The sequence below is a fragment of the Rhea americana genome, unplaced genomic scaffold, assembly GCF_003343005.1.
Source record: "Rhea americana isolate MKP2758 unplaced genomic scaffold, rheAme1 scaffold_175, whole genome shotgun sequence".
Lineage (NCBI taxonomy): Eukaryota > Metazoa > Chordata > Aves > Rheiformes > Rheidae > Rhea > Rhea americana.
In genome coordinates, this window is record NW_028185872.1 from 1555711 (window position 1) to 1575841 (window position 20131).

The following is a 20131-nucleotide window of genomic DNA, read 5'->3' on the forward strand; positions in this document are numbered from 1 at the left end:
GGGGGGCTCGACGGGGCCGCCGCTGCGTTGCTCCCCGTTCATCCCCCCTGGAAGCCGTGGGAGAGGGAACTGCCCCGCTCCGGCCTGGGGGACCGTGGCTGATGACACAGGGAGAAACGAATCCTCCTGGCTGCCGCGGGTGCGGTGCCTGCGGCCGCTGCCTGCTCCGCCCGTAGAGCGATGCTTGCTCCCCTCACTGGACCGTATCTGCGTCCCCTGCAGCACGCCCGTGATCCCAGAGCCTAGCTGCTTGTGGCTCCTCTTACGGGCTCTTGTGGTTAGGCCCAAATCCAGGCAGATGCTTAGCGTCCTGCTGCTGTTAATTGAAGCTAAACATCTCGATTTGCTTGTGTGTCTTCTTAATCTTCTGGCCAGTGTCATTTAGTGATTACAGAAGGTAATACAGCAGCAAGACTCTTGTCTTGTTTCAGTTTTGCTGCTTGGGTATTTGATAGGTCATTTAGGTCAGTTGAGGGAAGGGATAAGAAATTGTTTGACAGTGGCAGCTTGTCTACAAAATGCAGTGAATGCAGGTTATCCACTTCGAAGTACACATGTAAAGCTTCAGGGTTCTCTCCTGTCCTTGTTTTCTCTCCCATATGCGACGATGCTTACCCAACAAGTGGGTAACCTGGTTTAGTTATCATTAATAGTATTGGTTGCACACTTTGAGGCGAGGGGGGTGTGACATTACTCTTTTCTACCTTGAAGCATACTCACTTTGTTGGAGCTGTGGTTTTTGGGTCCGTTTTGCTGTTAGGACTTCTGCTTACCTGAGGTTGTTTAACACCACTTCTTGTCAAATAGGCTCTCACTATGTAGCATCTTATTTTCTGATAGCGTAGGAAATACAAACTCTTTTTTAATGCATTAATTTACCCTTTTAAAAGGGCTACATAACATGACTCCTCTTTCTTTCGATCTATTGTTTCTGCAGCATGGGATGGACTCTGCTGCTCCTCATTAGTCATAAGTGACAGTTGCGAAGATTGCTTCATCTCTTGTTTTTAGATGAGCTTGAAAAAACATGCTTCTAGTTGTGCAATGGCAGATGAGCACCGCTTATTCAACTGAGCTAAGCTTCTTGTCCTAGTTAGCAGCTGAAGTCAATGATACTTGTAATTTTTGTGGGAAAGGATAGAAGGGGAGTTCCTCACTTGTAAGTGTGAGGCAGCAATGAGAAAGGTGAGTATACTGGAAGCAAGCATTGGCTTCTGAGCTGTAYTATTTCTACTTTAAAGCTTTTTCTTCCCCTATGGTTGTATCTTCTGAATTTGTTGTAACTATTTCTAATTACAATTTGAGAATGCCTCTCACTAGAATGTTCTGTGTAATTAATGCATATTTAGAGATCTACTTGCATTTCTTAATGAGTATTGAGGGAAAAATGTATTGTCAGCTGCTTTTTTTTGTTGTTTTAACAGATTTATTGGTGTGTGGTGGAACCTCAGTATCCTGTTCCTAACCAACAGATTTGTGTTGTTTTCAACTTCTTAATAGACAGCATTAGTGGAGAGCTCTCCATTTGATTTTGCTTAAACCCTCAGTAACTTAGCTATTCTAGTCTGTCGCTAAGGGTTCACAAATTTCTTTTTTATCCACCAGGAATATAAGTGCACATTTTCTCCTATCATTTGGGAGTTAAGGATTTTGAATTGGCTTCTTGTTCTCATCTTGACAGAGTTCTGGTGTGTAGTAGAGCTAGGCCAGTCTTCTTCTGGTATAATTATGACAAGAAACAAATAAACAAATTATTATCTGGAAGTTAGAACTTTAACTTCTGTTACCCATGGAGAAATGTTAGCTGGCTGGACTTTGCTATTCTGCAAGAACGAAGGGCACAGCCTTGAAGCTCTTGCAACACTTAACTTTTTGTACTGCTCTAGCAGGTTGGAACCACAGTCATGGGGCAATACCTTGCTGGTCTGGTGTTGCACTGACCAGGTGGAGCCAAGAGACAGTATGATGTTGTTTGTGAGGCAGGCAGTTGTTTGGCGTATTTCAGACTTGTTGAAAGACTGTTCTTCTCTTCTACGAGATTCTAACTTTGTCTCTGCGATTCACCTTGTAGGGACAGGGTATTCTCATTGAAGAGCTAAGGTGGCTCTATGCTGTCATGGTATAACCTGAATTGGTTGAACTTAGAGACCGGTAACATCTCTGAAGAGGAGATAAAAAGTCTCAAGTGGCAGCATGAGAATGTTTTGGCTCCTGTTTTCTGTGGGATCAGTTAGGCTCTCCTGTTCATTGCCTTTTTATTTACACTGTACCTCATGAGTAGCTCCTCTTAAGGAAGTAGCATTCTGACTTTAACAACTGGGCAGGCTCAAGCATCTTCCAGTGGAGAAACTGTCTTCCAGCACTGAGAAAGATAGGGTAGAGCCAAAGTTCTTACCAAATCTGCTCTCTTTCCCAACTGCTGGAGGAGTCAGAGGTGGTGGTCCTTAAGGYTATGATTATACTCTTTTGCTAATTCTTGGTTCATTTCTAGTTACATTTTTACCTGGCTAGTGGATTCCATTACATTTTCTGAAACAATTTCTGTGACATTTCTTTCCTCTGTGTCTTTTGGAAGCACAGGGAAGCTGATGGTGGTGAGCTTGACTTCCACCTTCTGAATCCATAATGCATTCTGAGGGCTGTAGGATAAAACTGATCTTGACAGGTAGCATGCACATGAATTGCAGTATAGCCCTCTGAAACTGAGATGTGAAGGTTAGCATGTCTGTTTAGTCACCTGAATATTAAGTTATGTTCTTTTTCCTATGTTGTGTTGCACCTTTCTCCAAAGCCCCTCTCTCTGCTCATATCTGTCTTTGAGTCATCAGTCTTGGTGAGAGAATTTCTTGCACATACATGACATGCCCTCGCCAAGAGGCACCTTATTGTGGCAGTCGCCAGTGCTGTGCCTGAGTACTTGTCGCTGAATCCCTGTTTGAGAGAGAAGACATGAAGTACCAAAGGAGTTTGTGGCAATTTTAATTTAAAATCTGTCTGGATATAGTTGTGTTGAAGCAAGTGTAGCAGCACAGAAGTAACACTGAGGACATCTCCTCAGGTCACCCTCTCAAAAGCATATGTCACCCTCCGTGACAATCTGGAAGTGGTTTTCTCAGCAGCCTGCTGAGTATTGTCACAGTCAACAGAGGAGCAGTCTCGTTCTGTGATCTGCATCCCAGGATTGTTGCAAAATTGATCTGTGACCTGCATTGAGGCATGATATGCCACAGTATTCATAGTCCCAGTTATTTTAATTTCCTGTCTTCTATTTAAACCTTTTTCTTTTGGAAGTTTCAGCAAGAGAGCACCACAAAGGTCTGCACACCCTGAACTTTGTATTCCCTATCATCTTCTATATGTTTTATCCATATATTGTGTACTGACTCCACTGTGCTCTCATAGCCCCTGATTTGAGTGCTGGAGGGACAACTATCAACATTCATGTGTCACCTGAGAGAATCCACTAGAGAGAACAGTTTGATATATATGGTTTTAATGGCAGGATCAGAATTTTTAATAACCTCAAAAGAAAAATGCACAGCTTCCCTGAAGCTAGTGTGACAACAAYGTTAAATCATCCTTTCTGAAAGGGTGTCCCAAGGTCTTTTAGGAAAAACAGACATTTTAACTCTAAATTGTAGAATGACTGTTTTGAAACTATCAGGCTAGGAATTGGAAAATAGGTCTGGTGTACTGAGGCATAACCCACAAAATGGAAGCCAAGGGTCTTTAACTAAGTTACTTGACCTTTCCTCTGAGGGATTAAACTATTTTAGTTAGGAAAACATTTTTAGTATGGGAATAAGTGTGCTTATGTCAAAGTTGCCCGTTATAGATTATATCTATGGAGATTTTGAACATCTTTCAGTTGTCCTAATTTATTTTAATTGAATGCCTCCCATGAGTGTTAAAGAACTGGAAAAAATCAAGCAGTTACTTTTTATATTTTCTGTGGCTTTTAAGAAAGTTATTAACCTTCAAGTTAGGGTCTGTGTCAGTTTTGTGTCATGTGATGAACAGTATTATCTTACTCCGTAGGGACAGGAGGTTTGGAAGAGCAGTTACTTTGGTCTTGAATGCCTACAGAGCTGAGGATATAGTTGTCTGTTCCATTGGCTTCAAATACAGAAGAGCGAAGAGTGAAATAGCAGTACGGAGCTGAAAGGGTATGTAATGTTTTACTTTAAGACTGATTTTGTCCTTTACCTGAACGTTTTCGTATACCTAAGATCTTTGACTTTTGAAGGAAAGTGCTCTCAAAACTCTTACTTTGCCAAGAAGCTGGCAATTCATTCCCTGTGTAAATTTTTGTCTCTGTAGGGTGTTTGATATCCATAACGAAACCGTATCACAGATGTGTAAAGCTCTCTAGTTCAGTGCCATCGCTTAAACACCCGTGAAAACCTAACTTTTAGTCTTTTGCTGTCTTTATTGTAAATGAAGAACAGTGATGAGCAGGGAAAGGAAGGAATGGCACTATCAGAAAAGCTGAGGAGAAGGAAGCCACAGGATCTGGACAGGGTTTGAGCATGTGGTTAAAATGTGAGAAATGCCAATACAGAATCTTTGATCTTTTGTCAAGGTATCTGAGAGATAACGTCAACAAACTGGGCTAAGCTAAGTCTGCCCAGCTCTTGGTTCTCTGAGCTGGGTGTCTATGAAGCTGGGAGTCTGGGTTCCAGGGGCTGTTTGGGGTAAGCAGTGATGAGAATCAGCGATTCTAACAATGTCTGGGAAAGCACTGAGATCCTTAAAGTAGTTTAACGGCTTCCTTGGTATTCCAGCACAATGGAAAAGACTCCTCAAAAAAATCCTTAGTACAGAACATGYGCCCACACTCTGCTCCCTTGATAAGAGTGCAAGCACCCAACAGCGTTSTCATAAAGCTGGTTCACTTTAGGTAAGTGCCAATACAAGGTGCTTCAGCAGCCTTCCCCCTCAACCCCTCACACCTCAGAAAGGAAAGACTTTTTATCCTTTTTTCCTAGTACAGACTACAGAAATTGCAGTGCTGAATTTTATGTTCTGATGGTCTAATAGCTTGTTATAGTTTATTTTGCTTAAGCTGTGAAGTGCCAGCCACAGTTATGATAGGCCTTTTTGTTGGCCAGTTTACATTTTGAGTAGCAATAATTGTCTCTTTATGCTTAATGTTATGGATTGCACTAATCTGAATAGTGTTTTGTAGGCTATTTGTTCAGCCTTACAAAGAAGTTCTTGTGTGAGCACAGCTCTAGCAAGTGATCTAAGCGACTCTGATACAAAAAGTAACAAAGTTCTTTTCCTTGTTCTTTTATTGTAAGTAGTTATGTTTGCTGGTACACAGTGTGCTAGGAAATTTTCTTTTTAGGTATGGACTGCGTGTTTTTTTTTTGTGTGTGTTCATAAGAAGTGTGGGTCTGTTTGACAACTGGAATTCAGTTTCCTCTCCTGACCTTTCTCAGACCAGGAGTAGAGTTGAGGACGTGGACTCAGCTAACCAAGGATAGCTGTCCATTTTGGGTCAGTCTCCTGCTCCAGTAACATATTAATCTTTGTGTGGAAGCATCAGAACAAAACTGGTGATTCTGATATGCTTCAAATAGGTCAACAGGGCAGAAAGCTAAGCTTGTTCAATGCATATCCTCCCATTTCTTATACTAAGATGCTTAAAGTCTAATCATACTTTAGTAAACCAAGAAGTTCTTTCTGAAACAMGTAAGGATTCAATTTCTGAATTTCAGCCCTTTCACACTTGCCATGTGATAAGCACTGAATCTCCTTGTCAAGCATATTCTTAAATATGAGTGTGCAGAGTGGATGAACTTTGGAACATTTTAAAAAAAGTATTCACCCTACACTAGTGTGCAAGGAGATTATTTGTCTGATTTGCTATAAACATTGGCTTGTGTACTTGAGGTAGCATTATGCAAAGTTAATCCCAGATTAGTGCCTTTCCAAGCAGGCAGGGTAAAACTGACTGTGTTAGCGGGACTTGCAAATGCTGTAATATGTATTTAATAATACAYCTGAGATCCTTGGAGATTGATGATTTTTATGTACCAGTAAGATATTTAGTGAATTGAAGTAGAATTCAGTTCTCGGAGAAGGGAGTGCTCCTCACAGCCTGGATTTAGCATAAGAACTGGAGAGCGGTTTGTATTGTAGTACATTAACTTTCTTGCAACATAGTTAGGCTGAATGCAAAGACCAAACCAACTGACACTTCTCTTGAGGGCTAAATTTGCACAAAGAAAAGGGATGAATGTAAGAATGCAATACATGTAGCTTCCACCTAAGGCAGAAATGGATGTTTGTTATACTTAAGGCTATAAAATGCGATTGAAGTTCCCTGAGACTTTTATTTTTTTTAGAGTAGCTGTGTGCAGAACAGCTCTGATGGCTTTTGCTTTGTAAGAAAAGGRAATCTTTCTGTAAGCATCAGGCTTTCTCACTGTGGATATCCAATTTAAATATTACCCTTTGCAACTTGAGCTTTGCATGTGTAAATGTGTGCGTGTAATTTTATATGTTTGTTATGCGTATGTATGCACACATATATATATATATACATATGTATATGCATACACATACAGATATAAATCATATATAACTACTAAGTGCAGTCGCTAGAAACAAAATACTCCACCATCTTTAGTGACTTATTGCCCAGATGAAACGAAGGGATAGCCAAACATCTGATCCTTGTATCACTGTAGCAACTGGTCTGTTATCCTCAAGTAAAYACTAGTGTAACTCCCCTGACTTCTAGAGTGGCAAGCTGATACAAAACTGATCTGAGAGAGAAGGAGTTTCACAGCTCCACTGGTACGTGACTAGCAGTTTGGATCAAACTCCCGAGGGTGAGTGGCAGCAGAATGATGCTACAGAGCTGCTTCTGTAGCAGGTCTGTTATCCTTTGGTTGGTTATGCAGCCTTTCAGCATTTTTTGGAAGCAAACTGCTGCAAGGACTGTTATACTGCTTCTCCTTGGTGTAGGTTTTTTGGGGTCACAAGTTCGATTTCACTGAGCAAAARTTGTAACATGCAAGATATTAGTTTCTGCTAGTTTGTTTAACTAGCTATAGTTATATTTGTGTTCATTTAATTTCAGGAAAAAGTTGTTGGAGGAGGGACTCCTTCCTGAGACCTTGATGCCTTTTGACTATTGGGTTTTAGGTAAAACCCTTTTAATCACATTCTAGCTAGCAATGTTATCTGTATCGCAAGTAATGCAGAAAGATTGTGCCTACAGTGCTGTGTTGCTTTTTGCAGCAATTTTTGTCTTTCACTTCCTTGCTTAGAGTTCATCTTTTCTCTCTGCATTTTTTCTTTTTTTTATGTGTTTTTTTTTTTATGTTTAGAAGAATATCTGTCTAAAACTGATTAGTGAAACTCAGGAAATACGAAACAAATATAATATCCAAAATTTTATAGTATTTTTTTAAACTAACAAAATGATTGTCAYCTGAGTCAAATAGAAGATTTTACTCCTGTTTACCAAAACTGATCTACTACTTGGCTCATAAGCAATATTTACAACATAAAGCAAAGGGGAAGTATTTTTGCCTTAAAACTTTAATTTCTGCCATTGGATGGGATAGGTTATATAAACCTATCATTGTAATATTGTGCTACTTTCCTGAAGAAGCCTGATAAAAACTCTAAATCACAGTTTGTTTTCAGGGGGAAATAAAAGGCAAATRCGATGTTTTATTTTTTTGGGATTCTTCTTCCAAAATAAAATTCCAGAAAATATTTTGCTTCAAGAGAGGACTTTTAAAGCAAGGAATCTGACTGTCTACTTTCTTCGTGTTTGATTGCATAAGAATTGTCAACTGTTCAGGGTTTTTTTAAAAAAGGCAGGGGGAAGCTCTTGCAACATTCTGTTTTAAGCTGCCCTCTCACTTGTTGTCTTTCCTCTCCTGAAAAAGGAGAACTACAATTGTTCTTTTGGGCTTTTTAAGGCTGAAACAATGTTAGTAAAGGGAGACTAGTGGTGAGAATGTACATTTCTCAAATAGCTTTCCATCAGACAGCTGAAGAATTTTCCTTTTCAGGTTTAGAGATGTTAGACTGAACAACATGAGATGCCATTCTATCTTAGTTACTATATTGAGGGATTTTTTAAAAGTTGTGAGATTTTTGATGTCTTGCATACTGACTATCTGGAGGTTAGATGCCAGAATAGATGCTTTTTAGTATGAGAATAGCTTTAGTTATAATTTTAGGATTAGTATAGACCTTATGTATTTGATCGTCATACTTGGCTTTGCATCTTTCACTGCAGAGCCAGTTGAGAATGTACCAGCTGCAAGGGGATCTGTAGTTGCTACCTTTGCTACACTTCAGTTTTGGATAATTTTTACTGCTATAAAAATTCTAGCAAAAAGAGTAAGACTTAAGATTCTCATTCAGGATTGAACTGAAGCCTCTATGAAGCTGTACTGCTTCTGGAGCCCAAACAGTGGGCTGATTAATAGGAGAGATTGTTTAACAAGCTTTTKTTCTGATGTTAAAAGTAAGAGAGTCTTTTCATTGAATTGAGAAAAATAGGATTTTTGTAGGTGGGAATGTTTTAAACTCTGTCACTGTGGGAATTAAATCACTTTCTCCTTTCTAATGTTGTAACGCAGGGTAACTGTGATTTGGATTTGGAGAGCTGTTGGATGTTTGTCTGTATCCTTGGAGTATGGAGTAAAGAGACTCTTGATAACCAGAAATGGAGACATTATGCTTTTTGTTTTGGTTCTCCTGTTAGATTCTTTTACGTGATTGATCTATGAAATGGCAGAAAATGGAACAGACTGTGACCAGAGACGCATAGGAATGATCAAAGAACAGCACAATGGAAACTTCACAGGTAGGTGGAAAATCACATAATGTTCTCAGCTAGTCAGCTCAGTACATASAGCAGCCAGCACAATACTCAAAAAGGATTTTCTCTTGGTTCAGCTTATACCTGAATAATGYGAAAGGAGAGATTGTACCTATGCTGAAAACTTTAATCAGCTATAAATCTGAGGTCTGGAGGGTTTATGTATTGTAGAATAGTTTTAAGATGTATATTTCTGTTTAGTCTCTCCCTTATTCTCTCTTTCTTCTGAGTTCTTATTCTGCAGTGCTCATGCATGCAAACCCTATAGAGCTGACTGAGGGTATCAGTAGGCRCTGCAACAGGACTGTGAGCTAAAAAGCTGAACTTGTTTGGCAAATATGTGGCTTCAGAAGTYGGGCTATACAGTCCCCACTTTTGGCACTGAAGAGCTAGTACTTGGTAATAAAAGTACTTGGTAATAAATTTACTCTCAGAGAAATCCAATTTTAGTTTCCCAATTTCTAGCTTTTATGTTGACATTTAGTTTCACTATAATTTATCTTTTTCTATGATAAATTACTAACTGAACAATTAACTACTACATCTTCTGCCTCACATCTGCTTTTCTTTCTGGTATTTCTAAGTAGGCCAAGATTAATATTTAAGGTTCATGAAAAATAATCTGAGAACATTTTATTAAGAGCTTTGTGCTACTGAATGTCTGTAYTGTGTGGTATGGTGTAAAAATGATAATCATCTTTGTTTCCCRTCAGCTTTGAATATGTCAGTTCCATATTAAGTTTTGTAACCAAATGTTCCCTCAAGATGTTTGCTGTCTTCCACCGTTGTCTTTTATGATCTTTGGGTTTTATGACTTTGCATATTTTAAATAATGTTGAAGCAGGCTTATTAGACCTAGTAAGAGAAAAGGTAGAGAACAGCAATTTTTGAAGCCAAGAGTGTGGCAGAAATCTAAGAGGAACTGGATATGTGTATTTATGGAACAAATCAAAGCCTTTTACCTAGTCTTAAATCAGTTAGTAGTTCTGAAGGAATGTGGATATTATCCAGTACTTGCTCCTGTGGGATTTTTGTGAGTTCGTCTAAAGTAACTGATGCTTACAGCTAAAGAATATGAAATCAAATGGGCCACATGACTAATGAGGTATGCACTTTCTGTGTAAATATTAGCATCTGATAAGACAGCATGTTTCAGTTACTGGAATAAAAAACTGGTGTAAAACCGTTTGGATTACAGTACCATAGGGGTTTGKATTTCAAATGCAACAGCTTCATGTGAATTTAAGGTTTATAAATATTAATGCTAGCCTTTAAATGTATACAAAACAGAATACACATATTTTGACTTTGTGTAGAAAGTAATAAACAGGTTTGATGTGTTTGAATGCAAGAGTTAGTGTCATTATATATATATAATGTTTTTTAAACTGTTTCATCATCCTTTTCTCTTATTTCAGAATTTGTTTTCTTAAAAGTATAAAAATCACTACTATTTATTAGCCTGATGACCTTTGAACAATCTTTTCTCATCCAAAAATGCCTGGGGATATTTATTAATCTTATGAATGCAAAATAACAAATGTTTATTAGAAAAAACTTTCTTCTGGACTTGTACTGTAGCATGCAATTATTGGTTTTACAGTCATGTTGGACACTGAAATGTCACTCAGATAACTATGTTATCTGAGTAACTTTTAACTGCRATATATAGTGTCAGTCCAGGGAAGGAGTGTGGCAAGCCCCTCTAGCGGGAGCACTTCCTGTCTGGTGGGCTCATTTTGGAGAAACTGAATAGAGTGACAAGACTTAACATAGCCTGAGGATCCCGACCAGGAGGATAGATGCTATCATCCAGTTACACTGTGACTTAAGTGTATAAAGAACACATGTAATTTAATCTAGTTCGATTGGAGAAGCTGAAGAATAGTTTTGGAAAAGGACCAAATTCAGAAGTTCAAAATAAGTGTGGTCTCTGCAGTGGGTAATGGAGATGTTTGACCTGGTATATTACGTGATACATAACTAATAGAGCAGTATATTGCATAAAGACTAATACATTGCTAGACTACTTGCACCTTTGCCCAATTAGATTCCTGAATGGTTGTGAGCTATGCGGAAGAGAAAGATACTGTACCTCCTTCCTTGGGGGGTCACCTCTGATTTCTGATGCTCTTGGAGTAAATGCTTTGTTAGGGGTAGGAGAGATAACTGGGAGCTCGCATAAATTTTCTGACAAAGCAAACAAATATTGCTGTATTTTTGAGGCAGGTTGGAATCTGAGCTGTCAGTGTGTGCWTTTACATTTCTATTGCTTTTCATTTGCAGATTCTTCTTTGTTGAGTGAACGGAAACGAAGGGACCGAGAAGAGAGGTTGAATATTGTTCTCTGGAGACAACCGCTTGTTACCTTGCAGTATTTTTTCCTGGAAACTCTAATAAACTTGAAGGAATGGACCATAAAGTAAAGATCATTTCTTTAACTACTTCTAAACATTCTGGGGAAACCCATACTGTGATTCAGTAGATCATTCTGACATCTCATTTTCCCTGATGATTCACAACTTTTAAATTCTTCTGCCAGAAAACATATTCTTTTTGTACCTTAAAGGTGGCTACTGGAACATATCATACTTCCAGCTGTGTACCCAGACCTTCTGCCTAAATTACCTAAGTATTAAATACAGAATGGTCTTGATGGAAAAGAATTGCAAACTTCCTTTCCGAAGAGTTGAATATTCCGATTTCAAAGAATGGGACAGTGTTTAGGGATCCTGAAGGCAAGAGATGTTGTTCTTATTACTGCAGTGTTAAGTACTGATCTCCTAATGTATGCGTTAGTGTCACTTAATGATTTTCAAGCAGCTCAGCTAGGGCAGAGTTCAGGAGTACGTGGAACTTGCAGTCATGTTTATGAAACTGCAGAGAGGACTTTGCTTCTAAGCTACATGGTCCATTTCATAGTGGAAGATGATTTATTAAACACTTTCCCTAAGCATTATTTACAAACTAGATACAATTGACTTTTATTACAGCTAGAACTGCTACTTACAAATTTCCTAACATCCCCTACTCATGCTGAAATGCATAGCTGTTTCTTAATGCACTAGGCTTGGRAGGATTTGGAGTGCCAAAAGACAAATATAAGTAAAAGCAAATCAACAAGTGAAAAAGCCAAGAGTAGCAGTCATCCTTGGATGGCAGTGCTTGTGTCAGTAACAGGAAACTTTCACAAYTGGGAATGAGTTAACAATCATTTTCACAGTCAAAAGGTAGGATSTGATATCACCATGGGCGATTCCAGCAGCTGGACCGCTCCCTTGCAAAGCAAGCTGAGATTGGTGATAATGGGCTATGTTCCTTGACTCCTCTGCACTAGATATGAGGTTCCTGACATGTAAGATCCGTTGAGAGAAATATCTATTTTTCAGTTTTGATTTTTTCTGAAGCAAYTTGTATGAAAAATACCAGACTTATGTAGTACCCTCTACTACCTTTTCTTACTTTCTTTTTTTTTTTTTTTAATCTACGTTCTTCTACTGTGTTTAGGTACTGTTTCTTATTGAACTGCTTTCTTAGATTTGTTACCCATCTCTGATTACTAGTTTTTCTAGTCTAGTCTAGTTTTTCTGAAAGCCTTCAAATATTTACTAAAATACACAGTAGAAATAACATTTGAGGTGTCATTTTAAGCTGACTGTGGCCTGGCTTCCTAGACATTAGTTTCTGTTACAAGATGCAAGTGTCATCTGTGCACAGCTGTGTTGTGCAGCACTAGCACGACAATGTATTTTTTGTAAATAACAATGACCATATATTAACAACTATTAAGATGAGACCTCAGATTGACTCGTAATAGTCTCCTGTGTTCCACYTCATTACATTGTGCTTTAAATGGTGATAATCACTTGAAAATCCCATTATTATCRTACTTGTATAAGCAGCACAGATGTTTTTATACTTAAAGGAAGGTTAGAGACTTTTCTCAGCTTGCTTAATTGATAAATCTGTGAATGTTTTCCTGTGTTACCATTCCCATATTTCTATCTTTTTTTTTAAACCTATTTCCATCTTTTTAAATAAATTAAAGTGAAGTTTATAGTTTGTTATTTCCTATCTGGCTTTTTAAAATGATGCTAATGCTTTTAATAGTATCAGATGACAGTACAATAGCATTTTCCAGAAAATAATAAATACATTTTCTTATCAACTGTGTACAGCTACATACACATTATGCAGTATTGTTGCAACCTTGTAAAACTAGACAGGTGCAAAAGTAATCAGATCTCAAATTACACAGGAAAACACTTTCCTCCCCTTACTGTATTAGTTTCTAAACCCTTCATAATTAGCTAAAATTTATTTATCAATTTGTCAAATGCATTTGAGCTGTTAAAGGAAATACTAATTTCAGCAGATCAAGAGAACCAAAATAGTGTCAAGATCTGTTCCTCTTACTGTCACGGAGGCCCTACCCGTGAGCGCAGAGTTCAAAATCAGCACTTCTGCATTCTGCCCACAGCTCATCCTTTGCCCAGTGACTGCTTTGCACTTTGCATTAACCATGGATGTCATTGATGGCTCTGTATTTGAAACTGTGTTGGCTGCAGATGCTGAATGTTTGCTTTTAGATYGTATTTGTTTTCCAACAGTTATTTGTTTGTTTTAAAAAACAAAGGGTGGGGGGGATGTGTGGCTGAACTTTGGTTTCACCTGAGAGTGAAGTATAGATTTTTCCATAAGAAAAAAGCCTCCCTATATATATATATTTTTTTTTTAATTGGGAGGTTTGTACTTTCACAATAGCRAACTTTATAGTTGCCCTTGTCGCCACTGAGTATATCCACCCAGACCCAGTCTATGGGGATAACTAAGTGGCTTTGAAATGCATGCTAAAATACGAAAAACCCTAATTGCCATTTGTTTTTTAAGATTGTGGCATCGACGAAGTATCTTGGTGTCTTTTTTACTGATGCTTGCAGTACTTACAGCTACGTATTATGTTGAAGGAACACATCAACAGGTAGGAGGTTTTCAAGTTACTTTCCTTAGTGACTAGTACTTCTTGTCCCTGTGTTAAAAGTAGATGTACTGGGGATTGAATGGGGTCCTACTGAAATTGTAATATGTACTTGAGCTCCTGCTCACTTTGAATTTTTTTTTTTCATGTTATGACTCCCTTCTCTTGTATATGGATGATCTACATTTTAGAGATGGGTGAAGCTGGGTGTATGGTTTGATCTGTTCTGTTGCATCTGTATATGTTCCACTTCCCATCCTTTCCTGAAGAAGTACCTCTCCAGTGTTGCAGTTCCCCACATCTGTTGTTAATGAGCTTTAATAGTAATGCAAGCTCTTCAGATAAAACTAGGTTAAACTGGGTCATGAGAGAACTTCAGGGTTCCCAAGAAACATTTCTTCTATTATGGAAGGCTCTCCTGACTATCCAGGATGAGCATCTGTTCAGATATAAAATATTTACTGCCTTCAAATCCTGGTTCTGACATAGTTCTTTTCCCTCCATTGTCCTCAAGTGGTTGTTTTAAAAGCTTATTTGTGTTTTGGATTATGTAAAGACTGAGGCTTTTGCATCACTTGAGAAGTAAAGGCCCTTGCCAGAACACAAGGTGATGGTATTGTCTACACTTCCCTTTCCCCTCCCCATTTCTCCTTGAGTTTCAAATTTTCCCTGAGGCAGGCTGCCCATATTAACCCAGCAGAGCACCTCCRTATACAACTGCATCATCTTACTGCTCTGGACCCACAGTCAGCAGGTTCCCAGTTTGGGATCCCTTCTGTTACTGTATGTCACTGGCTGCCTGAGGATCATGCAGCTTCTCGAACAAGGGTCCTGGTTTCGCAGGACAGGTCTCAAAATGCAGCAGAAAGAGTTGCTTCAGCTCATCAGATTCTTGCTCGCTCGGTTGTTTACTTGAGACCTAAGCAGTTACACGCACAGCAAGTTGGTAGATGGTAAACTGGTGGCCCAGTCCTGTTCCTGGTGGACAAATAACCTTCCTAAAAACTGCCCTTGTGTTGGTGTGGGTTGGTAGCTTGGTAAAGGATAAAGTCAGGATAAAGGCCAGAGCTTGGTGCATTTGCRTTTGGCACTAGATGGCTCTTACCAGCTGGTGTTGGGGCAGCCGGCCCTTGAGCGTGCGGGGCGAAGGTTGCCCTGTGCCCGGGCTGGGCAGAGCAGCGCCTCTGCGGAGGTTTCCCTCGCGCCTCCTGGGACCAAGCGCAGAGGAGGAGGCTGGCGGGGGAGCGCACCCCGCGGTGCTCGGCCGCGGCTCGGAGCACTGCGGTCTGTGCGCTTGGTTGTGTCCTCCAGCAGGTACCTGTCCGTTCCTCAAGGGTTTATCTCCCCTTCCTGCAGAGCTCCTTACTTACGTGTCTTGCCAGCCCCCTCTGCGCATCTCTTTGCGCCGTCAGCGTACACTTGAATATGAGCTGCGCTATTCCAAAACCCCACTCAGATAGCTAAGCGTGTGCTTGCTGTTYTCGCTATCCATTTTCAGGACCTTTTGGTGCCTTGTCAGGTTGAAGCCTACTTTCAGCCTGGGAAACTTCACCTTGGTGCTGTTGGTATCATGGATAGTATAAAATGGCAGCTGTGCTACAGACAAGTTGATGGTCTTGTTCATCCTCTGAAGACTGTCCTCCTGGCAGCTATGAGGAAGATGTGGTTTCCTATTTCTCCAGTGTACCACGCTGTAGTCTGTTTACCTCCAGAACTTGCTGTGATGTTGCTGCATCCCCTTACTTATGTGCCCCCAGCCTATAGCCATGCACAACCAACATTTTAGTCTTTTCCCAGAAGTACCTAGGATGGTCACTCACCGGTCCAAGATAAAAGGCTCAGCGGCATAACAGAGCACTGCTAATTGTATTCCTCTTATCTAATCTGCTCAGGCAGTTCCCTGAGCTCTGTCTGCTCACTGCTTGGGCTGCAGGGCACACTGTCGGGGGCTTGCTGCTCACTATTCAGACCTGGTATGCTTGCTCTGGATTTTCAATTCCCCAGTATTGATCCTGGATTTTTGCTCTGTCTCCTTGGAAACTTGCTAATTCTAAGGCTTGTGGGCTTTTGTTTTAAAAGCGCTCTCACTATTTTCCGTATGTGTCTGTGCTGTAATTGCAATAAATTGCAAATAGAACTATGGAGGATTCTATTTTGGTTATTGTAATCCAGGCAACTATCTAGATTAGTTTGTAGTTTTAATCCTTCTTGATTTTTCTCTTTTGTGACTTTATTTTTCAGTATGTGCGGTATATGGAGAAAAAGTTCTTCTGGTGTGCCTACTGGGTAGGATTGGGCATTCTGTCCTCTGTTGGACTCGGAACAGGTCTTCACACTTTTCTGCTCTATTTGGTAAGGAAACTTTTACCCCYTGGTCTTTCTGAACTGAGTATTATAATTCCTGCATTTAGTTTTCCGTAAGACCTAAATATTAAGTACTTCTGAACTAAGAAAAGAATACTTAGTATAATGTATCTGTGCTCTACTGAATGCTGGTTTTCTTCTATGCTGTGCAACCTTGTTTTGTAGTTTGTATCCTATGTTTATGTTGAGCAGTGGATAGAAGCCTGCTGTTAATCCTCAGTTTGAAACAGTGAGTCAAAATTTGCATTTATTTTATATAAAACATTTTCTAATGTGTGCAGCTCACATGTTTCCATTCAAAATTTTTCTGCATATTCCTTCTTTTAGTAGCTTAAAATGATCTTTTTTCTCTAGCTGAAGCCTTTAAATAGGCAGCTATTTTAAAGTTCAGTCTGCATTCATTTTGCTTTAAAAAAATAACAAGGAAAAATGTTTGKCTAAAAAGATGAAATAATCTCTATGTTGTTCTGAATTTGTATTATGTTGTTTATTTCAACTTTGTTAGCTACGAAAGTCAGAGAAATGTTTGGGTGTGTTTTGCTTTCGGCCATTGGATTAGTTCCTTGTTTATGAAACCGCTGTCCTGGATTTAAGAAAAGTCTTCATGGCCACAAAAATAATTAAAACCAGTTTATGCAACAAATGTCATCTTGTATGTGGGACAATTACAGATGTTTACTTTCTGRACTGCTTTAATCATTAACAATAATACAGAAAGCACTGCAGGAAACAAGAAACTCGTGTTTTTCCATCCAGTAGAGCAAYGTCTATTAGATCTAATGACATCTTTATAGGCTGCGTTCACGGTAGCATTGGACTTAGGTCTCTGTTTTAGCTTCTTGCCTAAAGCCTTTGGAGGCAGAAAGTACAGAAGAAGAAAACTCAGCTTCATTCTGATTTAAGAAAAAGTTGGCTATAAACTTTAGCTATAGGAATTTTACAAATGTTTATTATGAAAACACAAAATTTTCTTCCACAGTATAAAATAGAAAGATGAGGTACTTTTCAAAGGAAAAGAGTTAGGTATTTGTTAGAAAGTCTTTGGATTATGAACCAAACAGTTCAGCCGTGAGGTTGCCGGGGGGAGGTTAAAGTATGTAACTATACACACRCAGACTCTTGCTTGCCCTTTTCTGATGACCATTATGCATCACCATGATAACATTTTTTAATTCTGCATACTTGCCATACAAGGGTTAAATTAGATACAGTGAAGGAAGTCTTAAAATATTGCCAAGCAGAAACATGTTAAAATTATGCATACATACTCTTTTAGATCAAAATAGTGCTTCAGTCTAAGAGATTGAAAATGGAGGTTTCAGAGTTAATGTCCACAGTGCGTAGTGCGTAGGCAGTAGTGCACTGACAGTCTACGGATCTTTCTGCCTTGCAGAGACTACGTTGTTAAAAGCTTAGGGACAGCAAGAGGCTGGGCAGTAGGGCAAATCGATCAAAATCGTGTGTCGTGAGCTGCAGAGCCCCAGCTCGCAGGAGAGGCGAGCCAGCGTGGAGGGATGCCTCGGGTGGAGTCAAGCTCAGAAGCTCCGTTTGGGCTCTCTGCCAGCCCATGGTGGGAGCGAGAATTYGGCAGGATGGGATCACGGGCTGTGCAGGGGCACTGGGAGAGGGAGAGAAAGCCCAGCAACTGCAGGCAGGTTTGCTGCAGAAATTGGTTGATCATGATTTAAATCAGCAAGCAGGAAACCATTTAAATAACAGATTTTCATCTTGTTCTGCTTTTTATAAATTTTCTCAGGCTATCAACCAGTGAGAGCCAACTTAAGATTTCTTCTAATTAGATACCATGTATCTAGGCATGGTRTCTAGGCAAAGAACCTTTAGAAGACAGCACTTTTTTTTTTGTTGTTGTTGTATTAAAAAAAATAGAATGAACAGACCTTTCTTTTACTCTGGATTTAAAAATTCAGATGTTTAAATAGTTCCAAATTATTTTGATAGGAAACAAATACAATTTCACAACAATTAATTTAAGTTTTTCCTGTGGAGTATGTGAATCTAGTATATTTAGGTCATTACCTGACCTAACATTAATTTAATGTATATACAAAATATAACCTCGCTATTGGCTTAGTTGTCAGTAAGATTTTCAGTGGGTGCGTAGGAGAGGCAATAAGTGAACAGTCTTCAAAACATTACATGAAGGAGCGTCGCCTTAAAGAAACTTAGTTTAATAGTACTGGTTAAGGTGTTTTTGTGGTTCTTCACCCTTTCTAACAAAAAGACTTCCTCAAAGAACCCATCATCTTCTAGACCAAACCGAAGTTTATACTTAATGAGCCTCTATTTTTGGTTCATTCAAACCTTTAGCCTCACTTTACAGTGGAGAAGAGGTTATATACTGTAAKCTTTTGTTCCAAGACTGTAGAAAACAATATAATGGTTGCAAGCACGTGGCCTGCAGCGCTGTCAGTTGAGAGGCAGATAGTATCCCYGTCTCAGTTTTGACCTGCCTCCTGGAGTTTTCTTGAGCAGATAAAAATGAATCAGGAACACTTTGTCTTAGCAAAAAGACAAAATATAGTGAGACTTAGCAAAAATATGCATTGTGTCTTGAATGCTGCTCTTTCAACATTTAAATCTTTAAGGCTCCCAGGGTTGTGTTCATTTTCTGTGCTAGACTTGTCATTTATGCTCTGAAGGTGGTTAAACTTGCTAAGCTGATGCCTGCTCTTGGCTTATTCCTTTTGTTACCTGAGCAATTAGACTTGTTAAAAATTTGTGTTAGGTGCAGCAACAGTGCTCACGTATTTCTGGAAAGGTTTGGTTAAGATTGCTAGGTTCACAGCTGGAGTTTTGGTTCTCTTTGCAATTTTATTTCCACAGCTTGGTTCTGCTTGGGTGTTTCAGAGCACTGGAGGTATCTGTATCAAACTTTAAACCATGTAGGCCAGAGAAACTTGTGTGACTGTCTAGGCAGCTGTCATTTGTATGAATTCAGTAAGAATAAACTGTCACATACGACAGTACTGTCTGCAAAATTTGTTGCAACTGCAATGGTTTATTTTATTTTATTTTTTCCTCTCCTTAGCCCTTAAGTGCAGTGACGTGGTTTGGCTCTGTGTCTGACAACCTACTTAAATTGTTACGGATGTCTAGAGTTTTGGACTGCTCAGTCAGTCTTGCCTTTACAACTAAAAATAGTGGTTCTCTCCATAATGACAATTATTTGGTTACTTACATTTTGTCAGGAGTGCTAGTATAGAAAGACGGAGCGTAACCCAGTTCCAGCGATGATTTAAGTAAGTTGTCTTCAGGACAGTTATGTATTTGGAAGTTAAGAGGCAAGGCTTCATACAACTTTGTTAAGGGGTGTGGAACAGACATAATAGGTTGTACTGAATAACTAGAAGGTGTTATGGAATAAAATATAATAAAACTTTACCATCAACATCTACTGTGTGTCAACACAGGAAAAATACGTAGCTGTTTGCTTTAATACATAACAGAGACAAGAATGCTTCCGCTGCACTGCGGGACCTCCGTACGGCGGTGAGAGAAGCAAGGATGCTTCCTTCTTTTTCCTCCTATGCACGTTTTAGTGATAGCGTGGGCAGTGTGTTCGGGATGGTTACCCTCTCTGGGAGCTGAATGCGTTTCTGAATGCTGAGTGGTTTGTAACTTGGTGGAATACATGTGGCTGTGTAGCCACTAGATGGCACTGGGAGTGTAAAAACTCCAAGTTTATTGCCCTAACAGAGTGTTACCATTTTGAGTACCAGAACTGCTCGCCAATACAGCTGTACCAGCGGTATATATATGTAATATGCTATTGATGTAGCATTGATGAACTGCAGTTTATATAGGGTATTATCATATGCAGTATATTATCAATTAAGTCTTTAATATCTCCTCAGATTAAGAATGACATGTGTGGGAGGGAGTGTACCTTCAGACAGTTTTCAAGAACAATT

At 39.3% G+C, this 20131-nt stretch overlaps 1 protein-coding gene across 3 annotated transcripts in view; it reads left to right on the plus strand.

The window, feature by feature from the left end:
- Positions 1-20131, plus strand: part of VMP1 (vacuole membrane protein 1) — a 68438-nt gene that overhangs the window by 355 nt on the left and 47952 nt on the right. For 2 of the 3 annotated variants that reach the window (XM_085301348.1, XM_085301350.1), the window contains exons 2-7: positions 4039-4166; positions 7094-7158; positions 8741-8842; positions 11144-11279; positions 13748-13838; positions 16077-16187. In XM_085301348.1, the coding sequence (XP_085157474.1) occupies positions 8767-8842; positions 11144-11279; positions 13748-13838; positions 16077-16187 (414 nt within the window). In that variant the 5' untranslated portion in view covers positions 4039-4166; positions 7094-7158; positions 8741-8766. The remainder of the gene's footprint in view (positions 1-4038; positions 4167-7093; positions 7159-8740; positions 8843-11143; positions 11280-13747; positions 13839-16076; positions 16188-20131) is intronic. The other variant, XM_085301349.1, reaches the window with a different exon arrangement.